The sequence below is a fragment of the Balaenoptera physalus genome (assembly GCF_965194825.1).
Source record: "Balaenoptera physalus genome assembly, chromosome: 13".
NCBI lineage: Eukaryota > Metazoa > Chordata > Mammalia > Artiodactyla > Balaenopteridae > Balaenoptera > Balaenoptera physalus.
Window position 1 is genome coordinate 96,669,723 of NC_138892.1, and position 25,639 is coordinate 96,695,361.

Consider the following 25,639-nt stretch of genomic DNA (forward strand, 5'->3'; position numbering starts at 1 on the left):
GTACATTTTCACAGATTTGCTGGAAGTAAAAAAATCACATAAGGTCTCAGAGAAGATGACTGAATCCTCATCTTCATAAGAGAAAATATTAAGGGCAGGCATTCGTCTTGCATGAGGCAATAATAAATCTGGACATGTATATTTCCCAGATGTGCTATGAAAAGGAAGTGGATACCAGTAACTAGGGCCGCATTCAAGAATGAAGAAAAGCGAATCCCGAGAGTAAGCTATGTGATACAGTCTTAAATCACTTGAAAGTCACATAGGATCAGAATCAGTTGGAAAAAATGTGACACAATACCTTATTTGGTACATTTCATCCCTGGGATCAAGGCCGAACACCAGTTTCTGCAATACCACCTCTGGCCACCAGGGGGAGGCACTTCAGCCCAAAAAGGGCTTCCTCTTTCAAAACAGAATGAAACAATATATTTCAAAATAGAATGAAACCATTTAGACTTTAGGAAATAATCTAGCCTCACCCCTCCCTTCAGGAAGGCAAGGCCTTATTCATATTTTTTAATTGAGGTAGCATAGGACTAGAGACATACCCAAGGTCACAGACAGAATAAGTGGTAAGCAGAAACGCTTTAAAAAAATAGGATCAATCTTTGCTTCATATTATATACAACTACTAAACAGAGTCTTTAGACAATTGCCTTTTACTGTGTCACCTAAATAGACTTCAAAACTAGATGCAGTGCTTAGGCAAATATTGGGGCTTTAACAACATTTTGAAAGTTAAACTTAATGGAATTAAATTTAAAGTTTGATGGTGATTCTATTTGCATGCCAAAATAATTTCAAAACGTCATTTCTTTCCTTAAAATAATGGAGCTGCTGAAAAGTGTCATATCTCTTTGTTTTCCTGTTATCTGAAAAACTACAGGGGATGTCATATCTGCACTCCAGTAAGACAGAGGTCCACGGTCGTCTGAAATCCACCAACTGCGTGGTGGATAGTAGAATGGTGGTGAAGATCACTGATTTTGGCTGCAATTCCATTTTACCTCCAAGAAAAGGTCTGTCATGAATGAAATTTTTACTAGTTTCCCACTTAAAAATTTTTTTTTCTCACAAGTCCATGTAAGGTGCTCAGGAAATGGTGATACTGGTCAGAAAATAAACACTTGGAGTTGTAAGAGACATCAGCTGGGTCATTCTCCAGCACTACCCCCTTCTCAGTGTTCAGTGCATGCTTGTCGAGTTGAACAAATCTCCTCTGTGGATTTCCTTCATCTGTGTGTCCCTTGATAACAGGGAGAAATCATGAAGAAGTTATTGGCTTGTGGAAGCAGGACTGCGTGAAAAAATACAGAAGTTAGAGCAGTAAGAGATCTTAGAAATCGTCTGATCGAACCCTCTTCATTTGTAGAAGACAGAATTGAAGCTCAGAGAGGTTAAGAGATTTGCCCAAGAAGATAGAGTACAAGGCTGAAGACCCGTATCCCAATTCTAGACTTCATTCATTTATCTGTGATAATGATAAGAAATGATGATGATAAGACAAAAGTCTTATCAGTAAAATACATTCATACTTACCCCTTTCAGGATTGTGATGAGGGTCAAAAAAGTAACACACAAAAAAAGTGATTTGTAAAGTATAAAGGGCTTTTCATGTTGAACATTCACCTGTTCTTTACTAGAATTCAGGATTAAACAGCCTCAGAAGGCTAGGGCTCATATATGCCTCAAAATACTACCTGGATCCAAAAACTAAATTCTGCCTCTAATCCTACTTTGCAATCCTCTAGTTTTCCCTTAATAGATGAAAAATTACAGTTCTGCCCCCCACTTCTTCAGTCATGTCAAGGACGCTAGGACATTGGACTCAATCTAGTAAGTGCTTGTTGAGGACCTACTGTGTGCCAAGCAGTGCTCATCATGGAGTGAGCAAACCTCCTTCACGAAATGACTCACCTTCATGAAATGACTCACCATGACACAGCATCAGATGAACTGCAGGCCAAATCCTATCCTTCTGAACATCACCCAGTTATACCTACCTATCTGTGGGGTCGGTTATCGGAAATTTTAGCATAAGTAGATTTATTTCCCTTCCCACAAGTTTAACCATTAGGATCGGTTGTTCATGAATCACAAGCCACATGAATTCACAAGACATAAATTCAAAAAGGCAGTGAACAGTTGGATGGAAAACTAAATGAGGAAAGTGTGCTTCATCATAAGCATCTCACCGTACTGAAAACACACGAATCTGTAGGTTTATTTAATTGAAAATGCTGAAGGTAGAAATCTCAGAAAGTCTGCAAGGAGCTAGGTGATCCTGGAAAACTTCCAAGGGATGTTGGAGGATAATTCATTGTATGCCCTCATTATTATACATAAGATATGTGATAGGGGTCCAAAACCCAAGTGTCTATAGGAGCCAAACACAGGACACAGGAGTGCTTCGCTCGTGTGAAGTAGACTTGATGGAAAGCACTAGGAATAGCAGGCACACTAGTAAAATGTGAGTAAAGTGTATGCATTCTATTTCTAAATAATACCGTGACCTCCAAAGAAAACACATCCGTGGATAATAGCTGACTTCATGGCTGCCAGTATGTCACACCCAGAAAATATCAGTGGTGGTCTCTTTGTTCAAATGTTCTGTCTTTATTTTCTTTTAGGAAACATTATAAATATATGTATTTATAATGTTCTATATTACAGAAAATATATAAATATATAGTTTTAAAATATTTATAGAGGCTTTCATAGGTTTATGCCATATGTTCCGTAAGCTATTAAATCGTCAGCCTCTTACATTCTACTGCATTCACCCCACAAATATTTACTGAGCGCTTCCTGTACCCCAGGTGCTAGTCTAGGTAGACCTTGAGGGTTTTCAGGCCTGTGATCCAAGCAGTTTTAGGGAAGGCATTGCCATATTTCCTCACCCAAATCCTGGCATTACCTAGTCAGCTTGGGAGGCAAGTGCGTGTTCCGCCCCATCACCAGCATCAGCGTGGTAGAGGGACTTAAAAATAAAAGCTGGGGACCTCTGGGCCGCTCACCCCCCTCAACCTCGCGATCTCAATGCTGAACGCACAGACCTGTGGACTGCCCCGGAGCACCTTCGCCAAGACAACATCTCGCAGAAAGGAGACGTGTACAGCTATGGGATCATCGCCCAGGAGATCATCCTGCGGAGAGAAACCTTCTACACGTTCAGCTGTCGGGACCAGAAGGGTGAGAGTCTGACCCTTCGGGGGCCTTCTCTGGGACCCAGCAGGAATTCTAGGCTGACTGAGACCCCGAGGTTTCTGTGACCACATCTCAGTCCCTCATCTGCAAAAGCAGTGTCACATCCACCCTCCACAGTCCACGGGGTAGTTGGAGGGATTCAGTGACAGTATGAACGTTAGAGGGCTCTGAAAAGCATAGGACAATACACCACTGCCAGCTGCCACTACCGTCAGCATTTTTGTGAGTTAGAGAATCTCGCCTCACAATTTCTTGCTTTCCTTCTGATTCCAATAAGAGACGTGTATCTGTTTCACACCTGAACTAGATCACTCTAGCGGGGTAACACATATTTTAGTTCTTACTAAGAGCAGATCTGTGGTTTTGTCACATGTCCTCTCAGGGGGGAAATGTCTCCTTCCGTTCATCCAGTCCTCGCTTTACTGAGCACTTATTATGTGCCAGCTCCTACCTGTCTGGGGGATGGAGGTGGCTAAGGGATATAGGAAGGACAGGCTAGCGTTTTGGTCAGAGGAAGCCTCCCTAAGACAGTGGTCTCTGAGTTAAGTTTTAAAGGGTTAGTAGCCTTAACTTAAGGTAACCTCCTGGGTGTAAGGGGGCATGAGACCCCTTCGCCTGGTGGATCATCCATTCACTCACATCTGTGTGTCAAGTGCTGGCCTCGGCTCTGCCACGCTCCCACTGGGTACCCACCCAGGGTCGGTGAACCAATTCAGAGTCTGGCGGCTGCTGCTCAAATTCCTTCACGCTGCATTCTTTCTTGTAATTTGAATGCTTCCTACCCCACCAGAGAAGATTTTCAGGGTGGAGAATTCCGACGGAGCGAAACCCTTCCGCCCTGATCTGTTCCTGGAAACAGCAGAGGAAAAAGAGCTGGAAGTGAGTATATCTCCCTGCATGGAGTGTTTTCTGGGCCGCGGCAGGAGGACCACAAACTTGGTGGATTAACATGACAGAAATGTATACACTTACAGTTCTGGAGGCCAGAAGTGTGAAATGAGTTGTCAGAAGGTCATGCTTCTTCCAGAGGTTCTAGGGGAGAATCCATTCCTTGCTCCTTCCAGGAGCTTCTGGTGGCTACTGACATTCCTTGGCTTGTGGCCACAATGCTCTAATCTCTGCTTCCAGGCCACATTCTCCTCTTCTGTCTGTCTAACCTCCCTCTACTTCCCTCCTATATAAGGATACATGTGATTTCAATCAGGCCCATCAAGATAATCCAGATTATCTCCCCATCGCAAGACCCTTAACTTAATCACATCTGCAAAGACCCTTTTTCCAAATAAGGTAACTGGTTCCAGGGGTTGGGACACACCCCTGGGAGCCGCTATTGGCCTACCATACTCCCAACTCAGGAAGGAACTCAAGTACACATTACATTCTCGATTTTTAGGAGCTAAAAGAGCAAGATTCCATGTGATACCCATATTAAGCTTATAAATACTACCTCCTGATTAAAAAATAAATATGCCAACATCTAGAAACGGTAGAGAAATGTACTTTCACTCTTCCTATCCTTCCTCTGAAGAAAATGGAGATTTTCTCTGTATCTGCTTAATTTTTTTGTAATCCCTCACAAAGGCCTTTAAGGCCTGTGGGAAAAAAAATTCTAATTTTTTTTTTTAGAATTTTATCTGTGCTTTTATAATCCAGAAGATGGTAAGTAAATGTTTAAAAAATATTTATGGTCTTTAAAATTTTTTTTTAAACTTTAGTTCCTTGCAGGATAAAGATACAAATATTTTGCTTTAATTTGCAGGCAACCTGCCAGATGCAGTTATGGCCAGACTCTGCTGGGCATGAATGGGCCATTTTTACTTCTCTCTCTCTTTTTCCGCATTAAAGGCAGGTTGTACCCCAGGGTTCTGAGCTACATCTGCTTCTATCCTTGCTTCTCCTCATGCCTTCCTTTCCTCCTGCTTTTCTGGATCCTGGGATCCCTCCCCACACATCAGCATCTCTCTTCTCAAGCCCTCCTTTCCAGCCTGAGTATATCCACATGTTGTTTACAACCTCTTTCACCAAAGCATCCTCCTCATCAGTTCACTCGTGTGGCTGGATGGTTCTGGAATTGGGTATGAGGAATTCGATTGCATTATCTAGTAGCTGGTTCCAACAGAATACAGGCCCGAAACTCCAAGACTTGGCAATGCCTGAAGAACATCTGCTGTTTCACGGGCGGTGCCGTATCAGCCCATTTGTCAGTGCTTCTGTCCCTTCTTTGCTGAGGCATCAGCCAGCAGATCGTTTTCCCAGGCAGGAGCTTCACCTAGTGGTGAATACCGGCAACCACGGTTCCATACCGCGGTCCTGTCCCTCCCCAGGGACTCTCCTTAAGGCAAAAGAGCGCAGGCAGGGACTGTATCTAGTACCATTTGTGATCCTGTTTGGGGTCAGAGTGAAGAACAAACTTTATTATTTAAAACAAATGGTTTTCACCATGCTTTTTGATCCCACAAAAGCTGCAAACAAGTGGTATCGAACGAGAGACGGTTCCGCAGGCTTCCTCGCGTCTCCCTCTCCCTCCGCATCTCCCCTTCCTCGCTTGTCTTCACCGCAGCTGCGCGTTGCATCGCCTGGGGAACTTAAAAATGTACCGATGTGTGTCCTTTGGCCATGCAACATCTGGGACATACTTAGGCTAAAGAAACTATTCGTTGTTTATCTGAAATTCAAGTTTAACTGGGTGTCCTGTATTTCTATTTGCTATATCTGAGAACCCTAACAAGGTCCCTTCACAAACCAGTTAATTCAGAATCTCCGGAAATCATAAGAAGCTTTGTGAACGCTCCCCAGACGATTCCACGGTCAGGCATGGTTGAAAACTAACGTCATAGAGCCTCACTCATTTAGAGTCACTTGCCTCGTACTCACAGAGCCCAGCTGTTTATTGCCATTCCCCGCACAAAGCCTGCAAACGTCCGTCCGTAAAGCACTTTGTCTCTCCCATCAACCCCACCTGGTCCAAATCAGTATCGCCGTTTTCCTTAGTTTAGGATCGAAGGGAAGGGTGAGGCAAGGTAGTGCAGGCGGCAGTGATTGAGATACACCACAGGGAGCTGGGCCATTTCATCCTCGTTGTCAGAGTTGAGATGTTTTAAAAATAGTCTCTGCTTCAGTTACTTCCAACCCAGAACAGAATAGGATAGGATACCACCCTCTAAGCTAATGCACCTCTTCTTTTATTTATTTATTTGTTTGTTTATTTTTATTGAAGTATAGTTGATTTACAATGTTGTACCGATCTCTGCTGTACAGCAAAGTGACTCACTTATACACATATATATTCCTTTTTTAATATTCTTTTCGATCATGGTTTATCACAGGATACTGAATAAAGTTCCCTGCGCTGTACGGTAGGACCTTGTAGTTTATCCATTCTAAATGTAATTGTTTGCATCTGCTAACCCCACACTCCCAGTCCCTCCCACTCCCTCCCTGCCCGCCCCTTGGCAACCCCAAGTCTGATCTCTATGTCTGTGAGTCTGTTTCTGTTTCGCAGATAGGTTCACCTGTGCCGTATTTTAGATTCTACCTATAAGTGATATCATATGGTATTTGTCTTTCTCCTTCCGACTTACTTCACTTCCACCTCTTCTTTCTTCCAGGTCTATCTACTTGTCAAAACCTGCTGGGAGGAAGATCCAGAAAAGAGGCCAGACTTCAAGAAAATTGAGAACACACTGGCCAAGATATTTGGGTATGGCTGAAATTTTTACTTTTCTCCTCTCATTTCAGATTTTTCTAATAAGAGCTGACATTCAGTGGCAGCTAAGTATGAGAATGTCTTTTCTAATGAAAAATCACAGACTACAATACCTGTCTCAAAAAAATTAAAATGGTATGGAGACGAACAGACCATTTTCTCGGGGGAATAATTACTTGAAACGTTAAGTACTGTACTGAAGTGCAAAACTTGCCTGATTAGAAAATAAATTCTGACTGATCTGTTAAAAATATAGTTCCCTGACCCTTCTGCAGGTAATTAGGATTTAGAAGTCTAGTACAAATCTTCACAAAACCCTGGATAATTCTGAAGATCAGAAAGTTTCTTACAGTTTTAAAATCTTAAGATCAGCAACTTTGGCCTTAAGCACTTGAGCCATGAATCAGATTATAATTCAGGATCAAAAAAAGTAACATACAGTTATCCAGTAAGACTGAATTTTAGATTTCCCATGTTTTCAGTTAGATACAATGCAGGGTGAGAAAAATAGCTCTGAGGTAAGAGTTAGGAGATCCAGTTTCTAGGCTAGGATCTAATAATAGCTAGTTGTGGGACATTGGGCAAAACACCCGAACTGGGTATCAATTTTGTTGCTAGTAAAATTAGAATGAACAAGATGATTTCTGCAGTTCCTTCCAGCCCTTTCTGTAGTTCTCGTCAAGTCAAAGACACAGATAAAGCTAAATAAAGCCCAGGACCGAGATGGGGTAGAGTGAAGACAATGAAAGTGTGGCCATTGACTGTTTGATCTAAACCGTCATATGTGGAAAAGGAGCAGGAAATAATAAATGATTTATTATTTTCATTTCTTCCCAGACGTGTTACTAAGAGCAGATGAGATTGTATGTGTGACAGATGAAATGTAAGCTCGTGAAGATAAAACTAGGCCCCTGATATTTAGCCTTTAATATGGTGGTTCTCAACTTGGCAGCACACTGAAATCACCTGGGGAGATTTTTAAACTACTGATGCCAGAGTCCTACCCTAGAGAGTCTGGTGTAATTGATCTGGGTGCAGGCTGGCATCAGGAGTTTAAATAAGCTCCTCAAGTGATTAAAATACACAGCCAAGGTTGAGGAAAACTGTTTTAATTGAATCAATTCATCATGAAATAAGATAATCCATCCCTTACACCTGCTCCCTCACTATTTCTACCCAACTAGACTCCATAATGGTTTCCGGTAAGAATCTCCTAGGGACCTTGTTAAATATTTCTCTTAATCCCAAACCTAGCAGTTTCCAGTCATATAGGTCTGTGATAGGACTCAGAAAAGTACTGAATTTTTAACAGACATCCCGCCCCACACCAAGGGGATTACGATGTAGTCCATCTTTTTGAGTACATAAACGGCAACTTGTAATTGTTGTTGTGATAACGAAACGGTATGATCTATTCATCCCTTCAGTTGTGTCATGAACGTTGCCGCCAATCCTCACAACAGCTGTGCGGGACTGTGTGTTTCCCGACTGGGCTCTGCACCTAGGCGTGTCACAGGGTCACGAAAAGCTGCCATCTCATCTAAGTTGTCTTGATCTAACAAAATACTCCAGAGTTAGGGCTCTTGCTCTAGGACCCTGACTCTGTCTGAGGAGATACTATGTAAGGCTCAGCTTTACTTTTCTTGGTCCTTTTCTTATATTCCCCTTTATTGCAAGTTGCTCCTTATTAAAACTTTAGAAAATTTGAATAAGCAAACAAGAAAGTAAAAACATCACCTGGTTTTCAATAGATGACCGCCAGTTTTCAAAAACTAAAAATGGGATGATAATTTTTGCTGTTTTGCTGTTTTTAAGTGGCTTTTTTCACTTAATAATATAGAGGTAGCATCTTTGTGTGTATCACAATTCTAATTTGTGTTTAATGATACATTCATATTCCATCGTTGCATATTTTAATCACTTTTTGTTACACATTTAGGTTATTTTTAAATGTTTGCTTGTGAAGAGTACTGTGGCTTTCTTTGTAGTTAACTTTCAGCACGTGCATGATTGTTTCCTTCAGATAATTCTTAGAAGCAGGGTTGATGGGCCAATCGGCATAAGCATTCTTAAAGCTTATGACACATTTTACCAGATTTCCCTCCAGAAAGGCTGTAATGTATATTTTTCTTCCATCTTACCTACATTGATTACCATTGTGCTAACATTTGTTTTTCTTTTTTTAAAATGTTATTTCTATTTCTTTGATCCTTCCTCAGGTTAAAAATTTTTGCTACATTTGTTGGTCATTTTTATTCTTTCTTTGTTTAATTACCTGTTTATGATATTTGCCTATTGTTTTAATGGATGTTCATGTTTTCTTAATAATATGGAGACCTCTTCATCTATCACTACCTACAGCCTTTTCCATGACCAAAAAAATGAAACTTATATGGATACCTTGATCCGACGTCTACAGCTGTATTCCCGAAACCTGGAACATCTGGTGGAAGAAAGGACACAGCTGTACAAGGCAGAGAGGGACAGGGCTGACAGACTTAATTTTATGTTGCTCCCAAGGTAAGGAAGTCCTCCCGCAGACGTGATTTCCCAGACTCCACAGACACACTCAGCCCTTAAGGCTGAAAGCCAAAGCATATTTGTCTAGCATTGGTTTTCTCTGTATTTATATAGGATTGATCCCTTTTGCATATTCTTGAACAGATTGTCGTGTTTAAAAATGCATGTATCCCCGCTTTTACAAGCACTGCTCTAGATATACTTGAACAATTTAATATGTACAGAACATGTATTTATTCTGGATGCTAGTAAATAAATAAGAATCATACTGTATTAGGGGTTGTGACAACATTATTGAATTTTTTATGTATATAAAGTCATATGTTTTAGAGTGGTTTCTATCAGTCTTATTTTACATTTCTATGACACTGTGAACTAAAGAAGAAGAATTTTTAAAAATCAAAGGTGAAGAAAGAGACCAAAAAATTTGTTTGTTTCAATAATAAGCTATAGTTAAAAATCTCTAAACCTTCAGAAATAAACTGCTCACCTTCATACTGAGTTGGAGTGTATTAAAATAAACTACGCTATTTCCTACCAAACATTTTAATTTAGTGCTGATTTAAATATAACATGTTGTTACTTAGTGCATTTTAGTCAAGTTTATATTGCACAATAAAATATGAGAAAATATATTTTTTTAAAAATTCATGTACCTTGCTAAGCCTTGTCCTGGTTTGCACTGTCTAAATAGCTAGAAGAAAGAGGTTGTTTTCCAGTGGCTGTGTGGTGCCATGGAAGGAGCATGGACGGTAGAGTTAAAGTGACCTGGGTTCCAGGACCTCTTGGCCACTTCTGCTAAGTCTGGGACCTTAGGCCAGTCACTGTCTGTCCCCAGTCCAAAAATGGAAATTAAAGTTTTCCTACAGAATCTGTGAGCTTTAAGGCATTTTCAGGCACTAAGTGTTAGTTTCTTTGCTTTCTTCTGTCTGCCTCAAAGTAGAGGCCAAATTACAAGAAGTGGGAGCATCTTTAGTGGAGAAGGTATGGTCCCACTCTCCCCAGGTGTCTCATCACACAGGCATCTACGGGCTGATCTCTATTTTGTGAAACAATATTACAACCATGACAGAAGAGAAAGAAATTAAGGTTGAAATCCCAGTTTAACATTTTATAAGTGTTGGTCCTCAGGTAATACCTAAGAAATGTTAAGATAAGCAAGAAATTAAGATGTGAACAGCTGGAAAATAGGTTGGACCAAGGGACCCACAACTGTCACAAGTGAGAGGTAATGGTCTCTGCTCATTAATGAATGATAAACTGTCCTCTTAGATTAAGGATAAGCGAGGCAGTCTCGCATTGGGTGAAATCATGGAAACTGAGGTCAGCTAGGCCTGACTTCAAATCATGGTTCCACCACCTACTTGTGATCTGCAGCCTTGGACAAGTTACCTAAACACTGCAAACCTCAGTTTCCCATCATAGGTTGGCTCAAAGAATCCTCTAAAATAATGTGCACAATATAAGGTACTTAGCACAGTGTCTGTAACGTCCATGGTTGTTATTACCATGCATAGTAGTTACAACTTTTATATATTACTTGCATTAATTATTATTTTATTTTGAACCCATGCTCATTGAGCATATCAGCTCTACATTAATAGAGGAGTGATTTTGAGCTCATATGAGTTGTTTTCTAAATAAAGAAGTAGTTTCTCTCCTACAAGCTTGAATGAGGAGGTAGGAGTTACACACATGCCCTGTTCAGCCATCTGGCCCTGAAAACCCACGTGCGCTCAGCCTGGCATTGGTACCCTGGGCATAGGCTGGAGCCCTTATTATTCACTTTAGAGATGGCAGTTTCTGTTAGCGCTCTGTGAATGTTCTTTATATAATGCATCAGTCCTTGCCTGGCCTTTCATGCTGAGTTGTGACAAAAACAACATCCTGATGATTTAGCTGCCTTCCCAGCTTTTTATCACTGATGGTTTTAACCCATAATGACACTCACATGATTTGAAACAGCTGGCTCAGCACCGTGGATTTTTTCCTACCCTTGGTTCAGTGTGCCACGTTGACCACTAGATGGGAGATGTTCCTATTGGATCACCAACGATTGTAGAGCAAGGGCTGCAATACACTGACTACAGGGCAAGTCATTTTGATCATTTATATACAAGTTCTTTATATCTGCAAAAGAAAACTAAAATATATATGCATGATACCTAGAAGAATCCAAAATAAATATTTACAGCAAAATTGTAAATAAACTGCAGGTAGGAGCCAGATACTACTTAGACACTTATTTCACAGAACTCCTTGGGGTTTTGAAACAGATTACAATAGAAGTTTTTCTACCTATGGAAAAAACTACCTACCTATGGGAAGCACTTCCAAGACACCTACTCTGTATACTGTATCAGCAAAAACCTGTTATCAAAGTTCACCAGGTTAAGTCATAGCCCTTCCTTCATTTATCCACCAACATTAGTTTCTCTCTCAGGTAACATACTATTTTCTAAGCTCGTATGACTTTTCAGCTATAAGCAGTAAAATGAAGGGCAAAGATGGCGAAATATCCAGTCTTATCATTAGTCTATGTAGCCTCCAAATAATCTGCACCCTTCTACTGGGCACGTAAAGAACCACCACCCCAGACGTGCCCCTGCGAATCTAACCAGCCGCACGGAAGGGGTGGTTTTCAAGTTCCCAAATTTCATCATCGTACCAATTGAAAGGACCTCCCTTGATGCTCTGAAGGTTCTCTGAATGAGTTTTGGGAATGCTTGTGGTTGACTGGCTGTCTGTTTTGCAGGAAAGTGCCAGACCTTCTTCCTTTACTACAGCCAGCACACCTCCAAATCTTCCCCATCACCCCGAGGATATGAGGCCTGGGTTGTGGAGGAATGTGATACAATTAAAAGGCTGAAGGGTGGGAGTTACTGAGTTCCAGCACTGGCTCTGCCCTCAGTGGTTCTGGGACCTTGTGAAGGTCATACTTTTTTATTTGGTTGGTTTTTTTTGGCTGCACCACGCAGCTTGTGGGATCTCAGTTCCCCGACCAGGGATTGAACCCAGGCCCTGGACAGTGAAAGTGTGGAGTCCTAACCACTGGACCACCAGGGAAGTCCCCATACTTTCTTTTTAAGCCTCAGCGTTCTCATCTGGAAAAGTAAGGGGTTTTATGACTTCTGTCGTACCTCCCAGCTTGCAGGCAGTCCATACTCTGGTCCTTTACCAAGTGAGCCCAAAGGCAGACAGGGAACACACAGACTCATGTCAGCACCCCTCCACCCCATTTACTCAGTGAAAAGGCAACTTGGCACATAAAGGAAGTGTAGCATCTCTTCTTGTGGTTCTTCTCTCTTAATTCTGAGTCTAATATACTGCTCTTTATATCTGTTCAACAGAGATATTCTAAGTTGCTTCTATTTGACTTGTGCAGTTTTAGCAGAATTTTAACTTGTTCACGTGGTAATTGACGTTGCTTTTTAAAGGACCCAATTCTGGCCTAAAATGTTTCAAATAAATCCGGTTCAGAATGTATCAAAATTCATTTTAAATACATTATTCCCCCATTGTGATATTAAACAAGGCCATGTTAAATATGCCAGGGAAGTAAAAGTATTTACTGATGAGAAAGTCAGATCTGATAGCTATCGTGAGTCAAGCTCTTACATCAATGACACACTCTCCTTCTCGGCTTCTGGATGTAGAACTCTATCTAGAAGAAGTTGACTGTCAATAGAGGGGTAAAAAGTGAGCAAGTATTAGGATTGTGTAGGTATTAGAGTTATGTGTACGTGTGTATTAGTGTTATAATCAAGTATTAATACCGAACCTCCTATTCATCTGAGGTCAAATACGTGTGCTACGTGTGTGTGTAGTATATTCATACATTTGGTATATGCAAACTATCTTTGCTTCCTAGCCACACAATTCACTGGAAATCCCCAATTTTAGAATTCCTGGTGGACAATTAGTACTGTCGCAAAGATTTCTGTAGGAGAAGAAGAAGTTTGCTGAAGTTGAAGGCCTTGTTTTTCGCTTCCTCATCTAGACTGGTGGTCAAGTCTCTGAAGGAGAAAGGCATCGTGGAACCTGAACTATATGAGGAAGTTACAATCTACTTCAGTGACATTGTGGGGTTCACCACCATCTGCAAGTATAGCACCCCCATGGAAGTGGTGGACATGCTCAACGACATCTATAAGAATTTTGACCACATTCTCGATCACCACGATGTGTACAAGGTAACCACTTCACCTAATAGGCTGAATGATGGTTCAGCCCCAGGTCAGCAGAGCCAGAATCGGTTGTTTCTGTTATTACAGTCCTCCGTCGCTACCCACTACCCCCTCTGCCCCAGGATTGGTTCCAGGACCCCCGCGGATCCCCAAATCCCCAGATGCTCAAGTCCCTTGTGTAAAATGGCATATTTGCATATGACCTACGTACATCCCCATGTACTTTAAATCATCTCTAGATTACTTATAATACCTAATACAATGTAGATGCTATATAAATAGTTGCTGGAGTGTGGCAAATTCAAGTTTTACTTTTTGGAACTTTCTGGAATTTTGTTTAAATATTTTTGATTCATGGTTCGTTGAATCCACAGTGCAGAACCTGTGGATACAGAGGCCAACTCTACTCAGGTCTTGTCCTTTGTAATTTAAGATTTAATGAATTAGTGGTTGAATCTGAGCCAGAAGTGAAGGGAAGTGGAAGAATAAGAAGGGTCGTAAGTCGAAATGACATTGTGACTTTAAGGACCAATATGAAAGATACAACATACAGTCCAGCAAGAACGAATTTGGGGTGTTAAATTTAGGGAAAATGGTTTACTCTTCAGTCATCTTCACAAAATGGGCAGTGTTTAGGCTGATTATGAATGAAGGAGAGAAGGCACCAGAGTTATTCTCAGGAGAATTGGAATCTTTTGTTGTTGTTGCTGAAGTAGCAAGCATCATTTGAAGAAGAGTAAAGAACAGAGCTGGATCTGTTGCCTGACCAGGGTGCTGGCCAGTTCCGGGCTGATAATGTCTGAGTCAGAAGAGTAAAGGAGAATTGCATTCCCACATTTTCATGTTGGAACAGCAGCAGAGTATGTGGAACAAGTAACTTCAGAATTAGAGCTCTTTATTCAAATCCCAGGTTGCCCCACCTCATTGCATGACCTCATAAAATATAGTATTTAACTTCAGCAAATCTCAATCTACCTATCTGTAAAATGACATGGTAATAATACCTAACTCAATGGATTATTTTGAAGATTATTGAGATAAACAATATGACTAAAACTCTGTATCCTTAAGTTTAGGGGTCATTTATGTAACAGTCTGTTATGATGGTTTTACCCACAGGGAGGACTTCCTTTTAGGATTTATCTTAGCCCAGTCCTCACCCTATGTAGATCAGAAAGCCATACTAACAAGAGTTCCCGTTGAATAGAAAATGATTATGCATTTTAGAGATACTCAGCAAAATGAAGTTAACTAACCAACACATGTGAACTATGTATATGATTATGAAAATAATATTAAAAGGGAGAACATTTATCAAAGAATAAATAGGTCTACTACCTATTACAAGAAAAGTGATAGGAATCATCATAGTATAAGAAAGTGTATTATGTCTTAGAGGAACCTATAATTATTATTATTTTTTAACATCTTTGTTGGAGTATAGTTGCTTTACAATGTTGTGTTAGTTTCTGCTGTATAACAAAGTGAATCAGCTATACATATACATATATCCCCATATCCCCTCCCTCTTGTGTCTCCCTCCCACCCTCCCTATCCCACCCCTCTAGGTGGTCACAAAGCACCGAGCTGATCTCCCTGTGCTATGCGGCTGCTTCCCACTAGCTATCTGTTTTACATTTAGTAGTGTATATATGTCAATGCCACTCTCTCACTTCGTCCCAGCTTACCCTTCCCCCTCCCGGTGTCCTCAAGTCCATTCTCTACATCTGTGTCTTTATTCCTGTCCTGCCCCTAGGTTCATCAGAACCTTTTTTTTTTTTTTTTTTTTAGATTCCATATATATGTGTTAGCATACGGTATTTGTTTTTCTCTTTTTGACTTACTTCACTCTATATGACAGACTCTAGGTCCATCCACCTCACTACAAATAACTCAATTTCGTTTCTTTTTATGGCTGAGTAATATTCCATCATATATATGTGCCACATCTTCTTTATCCATTCATCTGTTGATGGGCACTTAGGTTGCTTCCATGTCCTGGATATTGTAAATAGTGCTGCAGTGAACATTGTGGTACATGACTCTTTGAATTATGGTTTTCTCAGGGTATATGCCCAGTAGTGGGATTGCTGGGTCGTATGGTAGTTCTATTTTTAGTTTTTTAAGGAAACTCCATACTGTTCTCCATAGTGGCTGTATCAATTTACATTCTCACCAGCAGTGCAGGAGAGTTCCCTTTTCTCCACACCCTCTCCAGCATTTATTGTTTGTAGATTTTTTGATGATGGCCATTATGACCTGTGTGAGGTGATACCTCATGGTAGTTTTGATTTGCATTTCTCTAATGATTAGTGATGTTGAGCATCCTTTCATGTGTTTGTTGGCAATCTGTATATCTTCTCTGGAGAAATGTCTACTTAGGTCTTCTGCCCATTTTTGGATTGGGCTGTTTGTTTTTTTGATATTGAGCTGTATGAGCTGCTTGTATATTTTGGAGATTAATCCTTTGTCAGTTGCTTCGTTAGCAAATATTTTCTCCCATTCTGAGGGTTGTCTTTTTGTCTTGTTTATGGTTTCCTTTACTGTGCAAAAGCTTTTAAGTTTCATTAGGTCCCATTTGTTTATTTTTGTTTTTATTTCCATTTCTCTAGGAGGTGGGTCAGAAAGGATCTTGCTGTGATTTATGTCATAGAGTGTTCTGCCTATGTTTTCCCCTAGGAGTTTTATAGTGTCTGACCTTACATTTAGGTCTTTAATCCATTTTGAGTTTTATAATTATTTTTTGTCAAATAGTTTATAAAAAATGATAAGAGCCAAAGATGACTTTTCTGGTATTTAGAGGTGTTCCTAAAATTATATAAAACCATTCAGATTATTTCAACTTTGATAGAATTGTCATCACATCTGGATGATTCATATTATTATAAAGTACTTTCATATGGTTAAAATCCTTTATAGTTGTTTTATCAACTATTTCACTAGGCTATAAAAACCCTGAAGAAATTAGCATAGAACTGGTCTTGAACTAGTCCCAGAAAAAGCATACAGGGCCATGCTCATACTGAGTTCTCGAGAATTTTTGTATTTGTTATGTGACTAACTGCTTCTGTTTAATTTCTTGTGCCATTAGAAGGGGCAGATTCACTGATGAGAAACTACTTCCACAGGTGGAAACCATTGGTGATGCCTACATGGTGGCTAGTGGTTTGCCTAAGAGAAATGGCAACCGGCATGCAATTGACATTGCCAAGATGGCTTTGGACATCCTCAGCTTCATGGGGACCTTTGAGCTAGAGCATCTTCCCGGCCTCCCAATATGGATTCGCATTGGAATTCACTCTGGTATGCAGTTGAGCATTGTAGCAATGGGGAACCGTATGTACCTCTGTGCACCAACTAAATCAGAAAGGTTAAAGGATCTTCAGACGTGATCAGTTTTCCCATGAGGTTTACTCTTGAATCCTCCTGCCAAATACGAAGTCCCATTACACATCCTGACATAATTAGACCTATAATTAGTCTCTAGAGAGTTCTAGGAAACAACAGCCATGACAGCACTCATGGAATGATAAACACCAACCACAAACTAAAATACCAAACTCCAGACTTCCTATTTAAGCCACCCTATTTACTATGTCATTTATCTCTTCCCCATTCCCTCCCTCTCCCCAACCCCCAACTTCTGTGTATTTTTTTTCCACTAAAATATTACAGTATCTTAAATGGATTATGTTATCTACAAGGGGAAAACACATCTGGTCAGATCCCTACAATAAAAGGGCGTTTATGTTCCCCCAACCCCTCAGTGGTGCAGAAAGTACATGGATCACTTCAAAGACCATGAAACTTATCCAACCTTGAACGTAGAGATTTGAGAAGATGAGTTATGAATACAGTAAGTCCCCTACATACAAACCTTCAAGTTGCGAACTTTTAAAGATGCAAACATGCGTTCGCGTGTCCAGTCATGTAAGTTAGTTCACATATCTGGCGTATGTTGTCACATGCGTGCATCCTCTACAAGTGGTTGTGCTTTTGTGTACTTTGCTGTATAGTACTGTTTAGAGTACAGTATCTTTATTTCGAGCCCAGGATGTCCAGAAGCGAGCGTAAAAGCAACGGTGATATAGCTGGTACTACTGTACTTTTCAAGGTACTGTACTGTAAGATTAAAAATGTTTTCTTTATTTTTTGTGCTTGTTTTTTATGTATTATTTGTGTGAAAAGTATTAACCTATTACAGTACAGTACTATATAGCCAATTGTGTTAGTTGGGTACCTAGGCTAACTTTGTTGGACCTACGAACAAATTAGACTTAACACACTCTCGGAACAGAACTTGTTCGTATGTAGGGACTTACGGTATTACAGAAAAATATAGTGGTAGAGGAACTCAGAAGTCATCTAGATTAATCCTTTACAGGGCATAACTTACAGTTTCCAAGATAAGTAATAATATAATCACGTTTAGAGTAAATAATCCCAGGACTCCCTGAAAACTCAGTATTTCCAAAGTCAGCTCACTCCTTTATCAAATAGTTATAATTGTTAGACAGTCTTTCCTTGTGTTAAAGTAAATCACATCTCCCTATAATTTCTTGTCATTGCCCCTTTTTCTGCCCTCCAAGCCTCACAGAAGGCCCAAGGTAGAGAAAACCCAAGAGGTCACTCCAGGCTTTGTGGTGAGGGCCAGACAACGGCATTTGCAAAAGTCATCCTGTATCCACCGTGCCTAGCACAGAGTCAGACAGTAAATATTTGGTTGAGTAATGAATCAGTGAGAGTCTCAGAGTGACAGTAAATAGAAGTTAAAAACTGCTGCCACATCTTTGATAGCCAGGAACATAGCTGTGGCCTTCCCCAGTCATGTCACAACCAAATTGTCGTAGATGTTTCCACATACACATAAGGGAACTGTTCGGCATCTCCCTGACCCATCACAAATTGTCGGGCCTGGAGGAAGGGACAGCAGCAGAACTGATGGACCCAGGGAGGGAGAATGGAGCTCTGGGTCCTGGTCCCCTCTCTTTTCTTCTGTGACCTACTCAATGCCTGAGTGACTGCCAGGGCCCAGGCACTGTCACATTGGGCTGGAATGAGAGTAAATAGTAGACACATATACCAGGATGGGTTTATCCCTAAGAAATTAAATGGTTGCAGTTAAATATTGATAGTTGAAGACAAAACATAATATCTGCAGGGATTTTCCACCTCCAGGCCCTTCCCAGTTTTATCATTCCATTTTTGAAGTGACTAGTCAAGACACAGCCTTGGGAAGCTCAGAGATCTTTTTTTTTTTTAATTTATTTTATTGAAGTATAGTTGATTTACAATGTGTTAGTTTCTGGTGTACAGCAAAGTGATTCATTTATACATACATACACTAGTTTGCATATGCTAATCCCAAACTCCCAGTCTGTCCCTCCCCTCATCCCCCCGCCCCCTTGGCAACCACAGGTTGTTCTCTATGTCTGTGAGTCTGTATCTGTTTTGTAGATAAGTTCATTTGTGTCATATTTTAGATTATGGGAAGCTCAGAGAGCTTCTAATCAAGTAGCTGCTGCTGTTTTTGTTTGTTTTTTATTTCTTTGTGGTTTGTTTTGTTTTTTGCATTGAACCTAACAGGGGAGGTTAGGTTCAATGCAAAAAAAAAGTTGTTTTTTTTTTTCAGTGTTTTTATTTTTTCAGTGTTGATAAACAATGAACAACTCAATGTTCAATTTTTTAAGTGTTCATAAACACAGAGTATTTGTAGGACGAATCTATCAAGAAACTCATAGAGGTCAAAACCCAATCAGCCAACCATAAAATCAATAGTTACCTCTATCCAAAACCCGATTTTGCAGTTTCTGAGTTAATCTTTAACTTCTAAAATTTTAACTCCTTGCATTCCGTCATTCCACACAAATGCTTGCATGAGCAAACCCTTCTTTCCTACCTGCTATGCCACTGTGCATCGCCTTGCCTTGGCTTTTGTTCTTCTTTTTGGAGTATCCTTGTGTGATAGGCTCCCCATTCTGTATTCACATGGTGCATGAAATGCTCAGGGAAGAAGATGCCAAGTCCTTGTCTTCTGGGTCTTCCATCATCAGGCCACCAATGCCAAACAGTCTTCATCCTTCCTGAGAGCCTTCTATTTAATACATTAAAGAGGGGGACTTCCCTGGTGATCCAGTGGTAAAGAATCCGCCTTAACAATGCAGGGGACGCGGGTTCGATCCCTGGTCAGGGAGCTAAGATCCCACATGCCGCGGGGCAGCTAAGCCTGCTGAGCTCACGCGCCTCAACTAGAGAGCCCACGTGCCGCAAACTACAGAGCCCAGGCGGTCTGGAGCCCGCACGCCACAACTAGAGAGAGAAAACCCACACGCCACAACTAGAGAGAAGCCCGCATGCGGCAACAAAAGATCCCGTGTGCCACAACTAAGACCCAGTGTGGCCGAAAATAAATAAAATAAATAAATAATAAATAAATCTTATATATATATATATATATATATATATATATATAATCTCAAGGAGCACTTTACACCTCTGCAGCCTGGATCTCTGGATGCCTTGTTTCTTGCCAATGCGCTTCTCTGTGCTAGAGCAAAATACTTTCTGAAAGCGTGATTTGGATAATGGTGCTTCCCCCAGTGAGTATATTGATTTAAAGCAAAAGTCACAGGTCGCATTTCCCACCTTGAACCGCTTCTCCATGACATGAGGTATCGCGCATCGTGACCCCGAGAAGAGGCCTGCCCCACACCCCCCCACTCTGTGACTTCTGTTGCCTCCACCTCTTGCTTTCTGTCTCTCTCAGGTCCCTGTGCTGCCGGAGTTGTGGGCATCAAGATGCCCCGTTATTGCCTGTTCGGAGATACAGTCAACACAGCCTCGCGGATGGAATCCACTGGCCTCCGTAAGAAGGGAGACTGCTTTTCTTAGAGGACAGAGATTCTGTCTTCCAGCAGAGGGGAATTGTAGGATAAAATGCAGAATAAGTGCCAGGGAGATGAAGAATGACTCTTCACACTGACTGGCCGTGAGCCTGGGTCAATCCGGCCCTTGCTACAAATTGCCGTTTACTGATAACTATTTTATTCTTCCTTTTTGACTCAGTTTTAGACTGTTATCATTAGTTTGGGCTCATTTGCAATGCATTCAGGCATGCTCTACCTGGAATAGCCATGAAATTTAGCATAGATCCATGTAAGTTAAACAGAAATGCTGTTTAACAGAAATCTATTCAGGCAAGAGTATGAACAGAAGAGCCTGAAGGGAAGGGCTAATGATGCCATAGCTTCTGCTTGTCTCTATATTGCCTGCAGACAGGAAGGAGTTCCTAGGACATTTAAAGTACAGATGACATCTACACATATAGCCCGTAAAGCTGTGGCGTTGGACTTGGTTCCTGGAAGGAGCCCGGTATCTGTGGCAGCAGCCGCCATTTACATGGCCTCACAGGCATCAGCTGAGAAAAGGACCCAAAAAGAAATTGTAGATATTACTGGTGTTGCTGATGTTACGGTCAGACAGTCCTACAGACTAATCTGTCCTCGGGCCCCAGATCTGTTTCCTACAGACTTCAAATTTGACACCCCTGTGGACAAACTACCACAGCTATAGATTGAGGCAGCTAATGTCAAGCTCCTATGAACACTGAACTTTGCCTGATGTACATAGCCTATACAAAGTGCTGGATTGAGCCTTTAATAAGGAAAAATGAAAGACATGGTACGCATTCCAGGGCTAAATTTTTATTTTTAAGGTTTACTTTTTTTTTTTTTTTAATTTATTTTTGGCTGCGTCGGGTCTTCGTTGCTGCGTGCGGGATTTCTGTTAAACTGAATAGAAATTCAGTGGGTTAGATACAGAGTATATGCCCTGGTTCACTTTCCTATTCCTCTTTTATTTGGTTTTCCTTGGAATTGGTTTTAATAAAGAAAATGATAAGTATTTGTTATATGCAAAAGCTTATATTGCGTTTTTCTGGCAAGGTGGAGGCAGTGTGTGTTGCATCTAGTAAATGCTCAATAAATACCTATGACTATGATAATATTAGAAATATATACAAGAGAGAAAGAAAGCATTGGTAATGTGTGTGCGGGCTTACAAAACACTGGTGGTAGTATGGTATTTTGGCAGTCTACTGACAACCTGATACTGGTTTGAACTAGAAAATCACGGTGTAAAGGAAATAATAAGGTTGGGGCCAAACAGACTTGGGTTAAAATCATAACTATACAAGTCACTGTCTGTGTAAGCTTGGTAGGAAGTTACCTCATCTTTCTAGGCATCAGAAAGTTGAAGATACAAATTGAGGATGGGATTCCAACCTTGCTGGAAGGGTTTCTGGAAGGAGTTGAAGTGATGTGTTTTAAGCATTGAGCAGCCCTCTGGTACATGGTAGGCAGGCAGTACGGGGTTTTCATTGTTCTTACTGTTGTTACTGTCTGTGGCACCCAGAGTGGGAAGGTGTTATATAGGAATGAATCAGTGAATGAGATTGCCCTCACCACTTGTTTGTTAGAAGGATAACAGTTATCCCAGAAGAGTAAAATACGAGAAAATCAAGACTCTATAACTCTCCAGAATCTTCTCCTTGCCACCAACACTTTAGCTACTTATTGGAATGTATATATGGAGACACCAGAGCAAATTCCACCTTTTAAGCTCAGCACCACAGGCTAAATCCAAAGCCAGGCCCAGGGGCTCCCACTCTGAGCTGGGATGAGAATTTATGGGGCACAACCTAAGGAGCCCCCTCACTCAGGACCCTCTCTCTTCCCATGTGTGATAGTAGTTCTTATCTCACTGATGATATTTTTAAGTGTTTTTTTTTTTTTACTACAATATCTAAGCTGCCAAGAGCACCTGTAATAAATATTCTGGCTCAAGGGGAAACAAATGGAGCCATATAATAGCTTTCAAAACGGATGAGATTTTCATTTATCTATTTTGCATTTCCAGCCTTGAGAATTCACGTGAGCGGCTCCACAATATCCATCCTGAAGAGAACGGAGTGCCAGTTCCGGTATGAAGTGAGAGGAGAAACGTACTTAAAGGTAAGGAATCCACAGAGACAGCACCCAGAAAAAAGCTCTCACCAGCACCTGGGGGCTGCCTCCTTTGAGGCTGGACATCCAATGTTCAGTGTATTGATGAGCACGGGGATGAAGCATGCTTTCCCGTTCTCCCCGCAATGATCACCCACTCTCCCCTGTAGGAGAAGCTACCACCGAAGACTATAAACTCAGAACTTTCCTTTACTCCAAAGACCCCTTCTGATGTTTTGAACTATGGCCACTACGTTATAAAATGCTGCCACCATTTCTTTCACCTGTATCCAAGTTTGTCCCCAGTTCCCCCTCCACTCCCAAGAGCTAAAGGCTATTGCAGGACTACTTTAGTCAAAGCCCCTACTCTCCCCACGTATGTCCTCGCTTTTACTGCAAGATGCTGCTACTCTCTAAGGCCACCTTTCTTGCTGTACTTTTCTGAGGTTCTGGACCAGTGAACCTCAAGGTGTGGCTTCACATTCTGACTCAGCATCATCCGGGCACTTGTTACAATGCAGATGCCTGACTCCCCCCACAGGCCTGCTGAGTCAGACTCTCCTTGGGTGTAGATCAGAAATCTGTACTTGAAACACGTACTCTACGTGACTGTGACGCACAGGGAGACGTAAGAATCCCCGTTTCAGATGCGCCGTGCTGCCCCGCACACATTTAGAACAGCAGCCCTCGAGAGCCACCGCGCGTCTCCAGGTGGCCCACCGGCTGCTAGTTGAAGGCAGCCGCACTCACAGTTGGTCTGAAGCCAATGATCGGCCAAGACCATCTGCCTCTACTAGTCATAGGGCCGCTGGCCTCTACTCTGTGACGGCAGCTGGGAAAGCCTCCTTTTAGGTAGTTGTGTCCGAACATCACACTCGCTTTTTTAATTCTCCGTAAATACATTTTCTGCAGGGTGTTCCCCCCAAAACAGAAGTGGTCTAAGGATTATTACAGTCCAAACACAGCCCCAAAACACGATTGTTTTGAATGAGTGATTTTATTTATTTATTTATTTATTTATTTATTTATTTATGGCTGTGTTGGGTCTTCGTTTCTGTGCGAGGGCTTTCTCCAGTTGCGACGAGCGGGGGCCACTCTTCATCGCGGTGCGCGGGCCTCTCACTATCGCGGCCTCTCTTGTTGCGGAGCACAGGCTCCAGACGCGCAGGCTCAGTAGTTGTGGCTCACGGGCCCAGCCGCTCCGCGGCATGTGGGATCCTCCCAGACCAGGGCTCGAACCCGTGTCCCCTGCATTGGCAGGCAGACTCTCAACCACTGCGCCACCAGGGAAGCCCCATGAATGAGTGATTTTTTAAAATATAAACATCCAGTCTCCTTTTCAAATACAAGCTCTAGCAAAAACAGAATTGCCTGTGTTTCCCTTTATTTTATAGCCTCCAGATGGACCCAGCCAGTGGTACTTAGTGAATGTTTATTATGATGCACATGCGTTTATAATTTACACACTTAAGGTGGGGAAACTGTGGCACAAGTTTCGTGGCAAAGTTTTGGGGCAAAAAGGGCCGGAATAAAACGTAGGCGACAGAAACCAGTTGGATTCATTGGTGTAGCAGGATTGCGGATGCATGTTCTTCCTTCTTCATTTAGAGCTCTTGTGCTGTTGCTGTGATGATATTTTGAAATATCTTTTGGGAAAAAAGAAAATTCTACTTTGAGAAAAACACGTCTGGTGGATGAGAGACATATTTTTTAACAGGCACTTAGAAATAAAGATCGGTCTACAGATAATGCACATCATATCAGGAACAGGTGCTGTCCTGAAATATAGGCACTGATGAGAAACTCAGAGGTGAAATGTCTTTTGGAAACCGATACTTGTCAGAACGGTGGGTCAGAACGATGGGCTAGAGCCGACTGTCTTGGTCTCCATGGTACACACCTTTCTTTTCTCTCTAGGGAAGAGGAACTGAGACCACCTACTGGCTGACCGGGGGGAAGGACCAGGAGTACAACCTGCCAACCCCTCCGACCGCGTAAGCTGCCTGCGGCTGCGATGGGGAGGGGTGGGGGAGGGGAGGTCTTGGCTTTGTAAGTTGTGCTACGTGCAGCCGGTTTAACTGTTGTCGAGTGCTTTGCCAGTGGCAGTGATGCAATGAATACAAGGCGAGAGACTACACACGTGAAAAAGCTTGGAAACCTCCCTTCTCTGACCGCTAGAGGGTTTCAGGCCTGCTCAGGAGACCAGAGGACAGTTTAGGGCTCCCTCCCTGCCCCTCTGGTCGTAACAAAAGTAGAGCAGTGGAGCCCACTGTGCTGCATTGCCTCCCGTGCCTGCAGTGCTCTGCCGAGTCACCTGATGAAACGGGAGCGCCCCCAGCTCCAGGACTGCGGGTCTGGGTCTTCACATGGGAGCGTGTGTTCCCCGTGAGATGAGGAAGAGAGGTTTCAGGTCCAAGTAACCGGTTTCAGTTCCCCTAAAGATGACTCAGATGGTCTTCCAGTTGCACCTTGGCCACTGCGATCAGTCACTGTGGCCACTGGAATGGCTTTTGCTGTGGTAGAGAAACCCTGTTTTGCAGACTCCTAGGTGCAGGGCCCAGACGCATGGGGAAGACCGTAGAGATGCCAAGACAACCCAGATCGTCCCTGGGTCACGGGGGACCTGGCCCCTTATTAAGAGCCCCCCAGGTCCATTCTGAACTCTTGAAACCCTCCGCCCGTTGTGAGCCCTCCCCAGACAAGCCACACTCCTAGGAAGGTGTGGGACCAATGTGTTTTCAGAGTTTCGTGGTAGCAGGGGCCTAGCACCCTCCTGGCTTCCTTCCCCCTCCCTGCAGAGGTATGTGTAAACCTAACCATGCCTCCGAATTCCGCAGCATGTTGTTTCACTTTGAAATTGAAATATATCAATAATTTCCTGCTCGAAATATATTCTGCTTTTCCTACAACTACACAGAGCAGGGATGACAGATCTTTAAGCTCATCAAGGGAAGGCAAGGATCATTTTTGTGTTCTCTGGACTTCACGTGTTCAGCCCAGAATAGGTGTTCAAC

The 25,639-nt window shown here is 42.0% G+C and overlaps 1 protein-coding gene across 2 annotated transcripts in view; it reads left to right on the forward strand.

Moving 5' to 3' along the window:
* Positions 1-25,639, forward strand: part of GUCY2C (guanylate cyclase 2C) — a 77,656-nt gene that overhangs the window by 46,697 nt on the left and 5,320 nt on the right. For both annotated transcript variants that reach the window (XM_082421988.1, XM_082421989.1), the window contains 10 exons: positions 890-1,022; positions 3,058-3,195; positions 4,001-4,089; positions 6,819-6,910; positions 9,278-9,436; positions 13,437-13,629; positions 16,752-16,926; positions 20,390-20,488; positions 22,540-22,634; positions 24,543-24,619. In XM_082421988.1, coding sequence (XP_082278114.1) covers positions 890-1,022; positions 3,058-3,195; positions 4,001-4,089; positions 6,819-6,910; positions 9,278-9,436; positions 13,437-13,629; positions 16,752-16,926; positions 20,390-20,488; positions 22,540-22,634; positions 24,543-24,619 — 1,250 coding nt within the window. The remainder of the gene's footprint in view (positions 1-889; positions 1,023-3,057; positions 3,196-4,000; positions 4,090-6,818; positions 6,911-9,277; positions 9,437-13,436; positions 13,630-16,751; positions 16,927-20,389; positions 20,489-22,539; positions 22,635-24,542; positions 24,620-25,639) is intronic.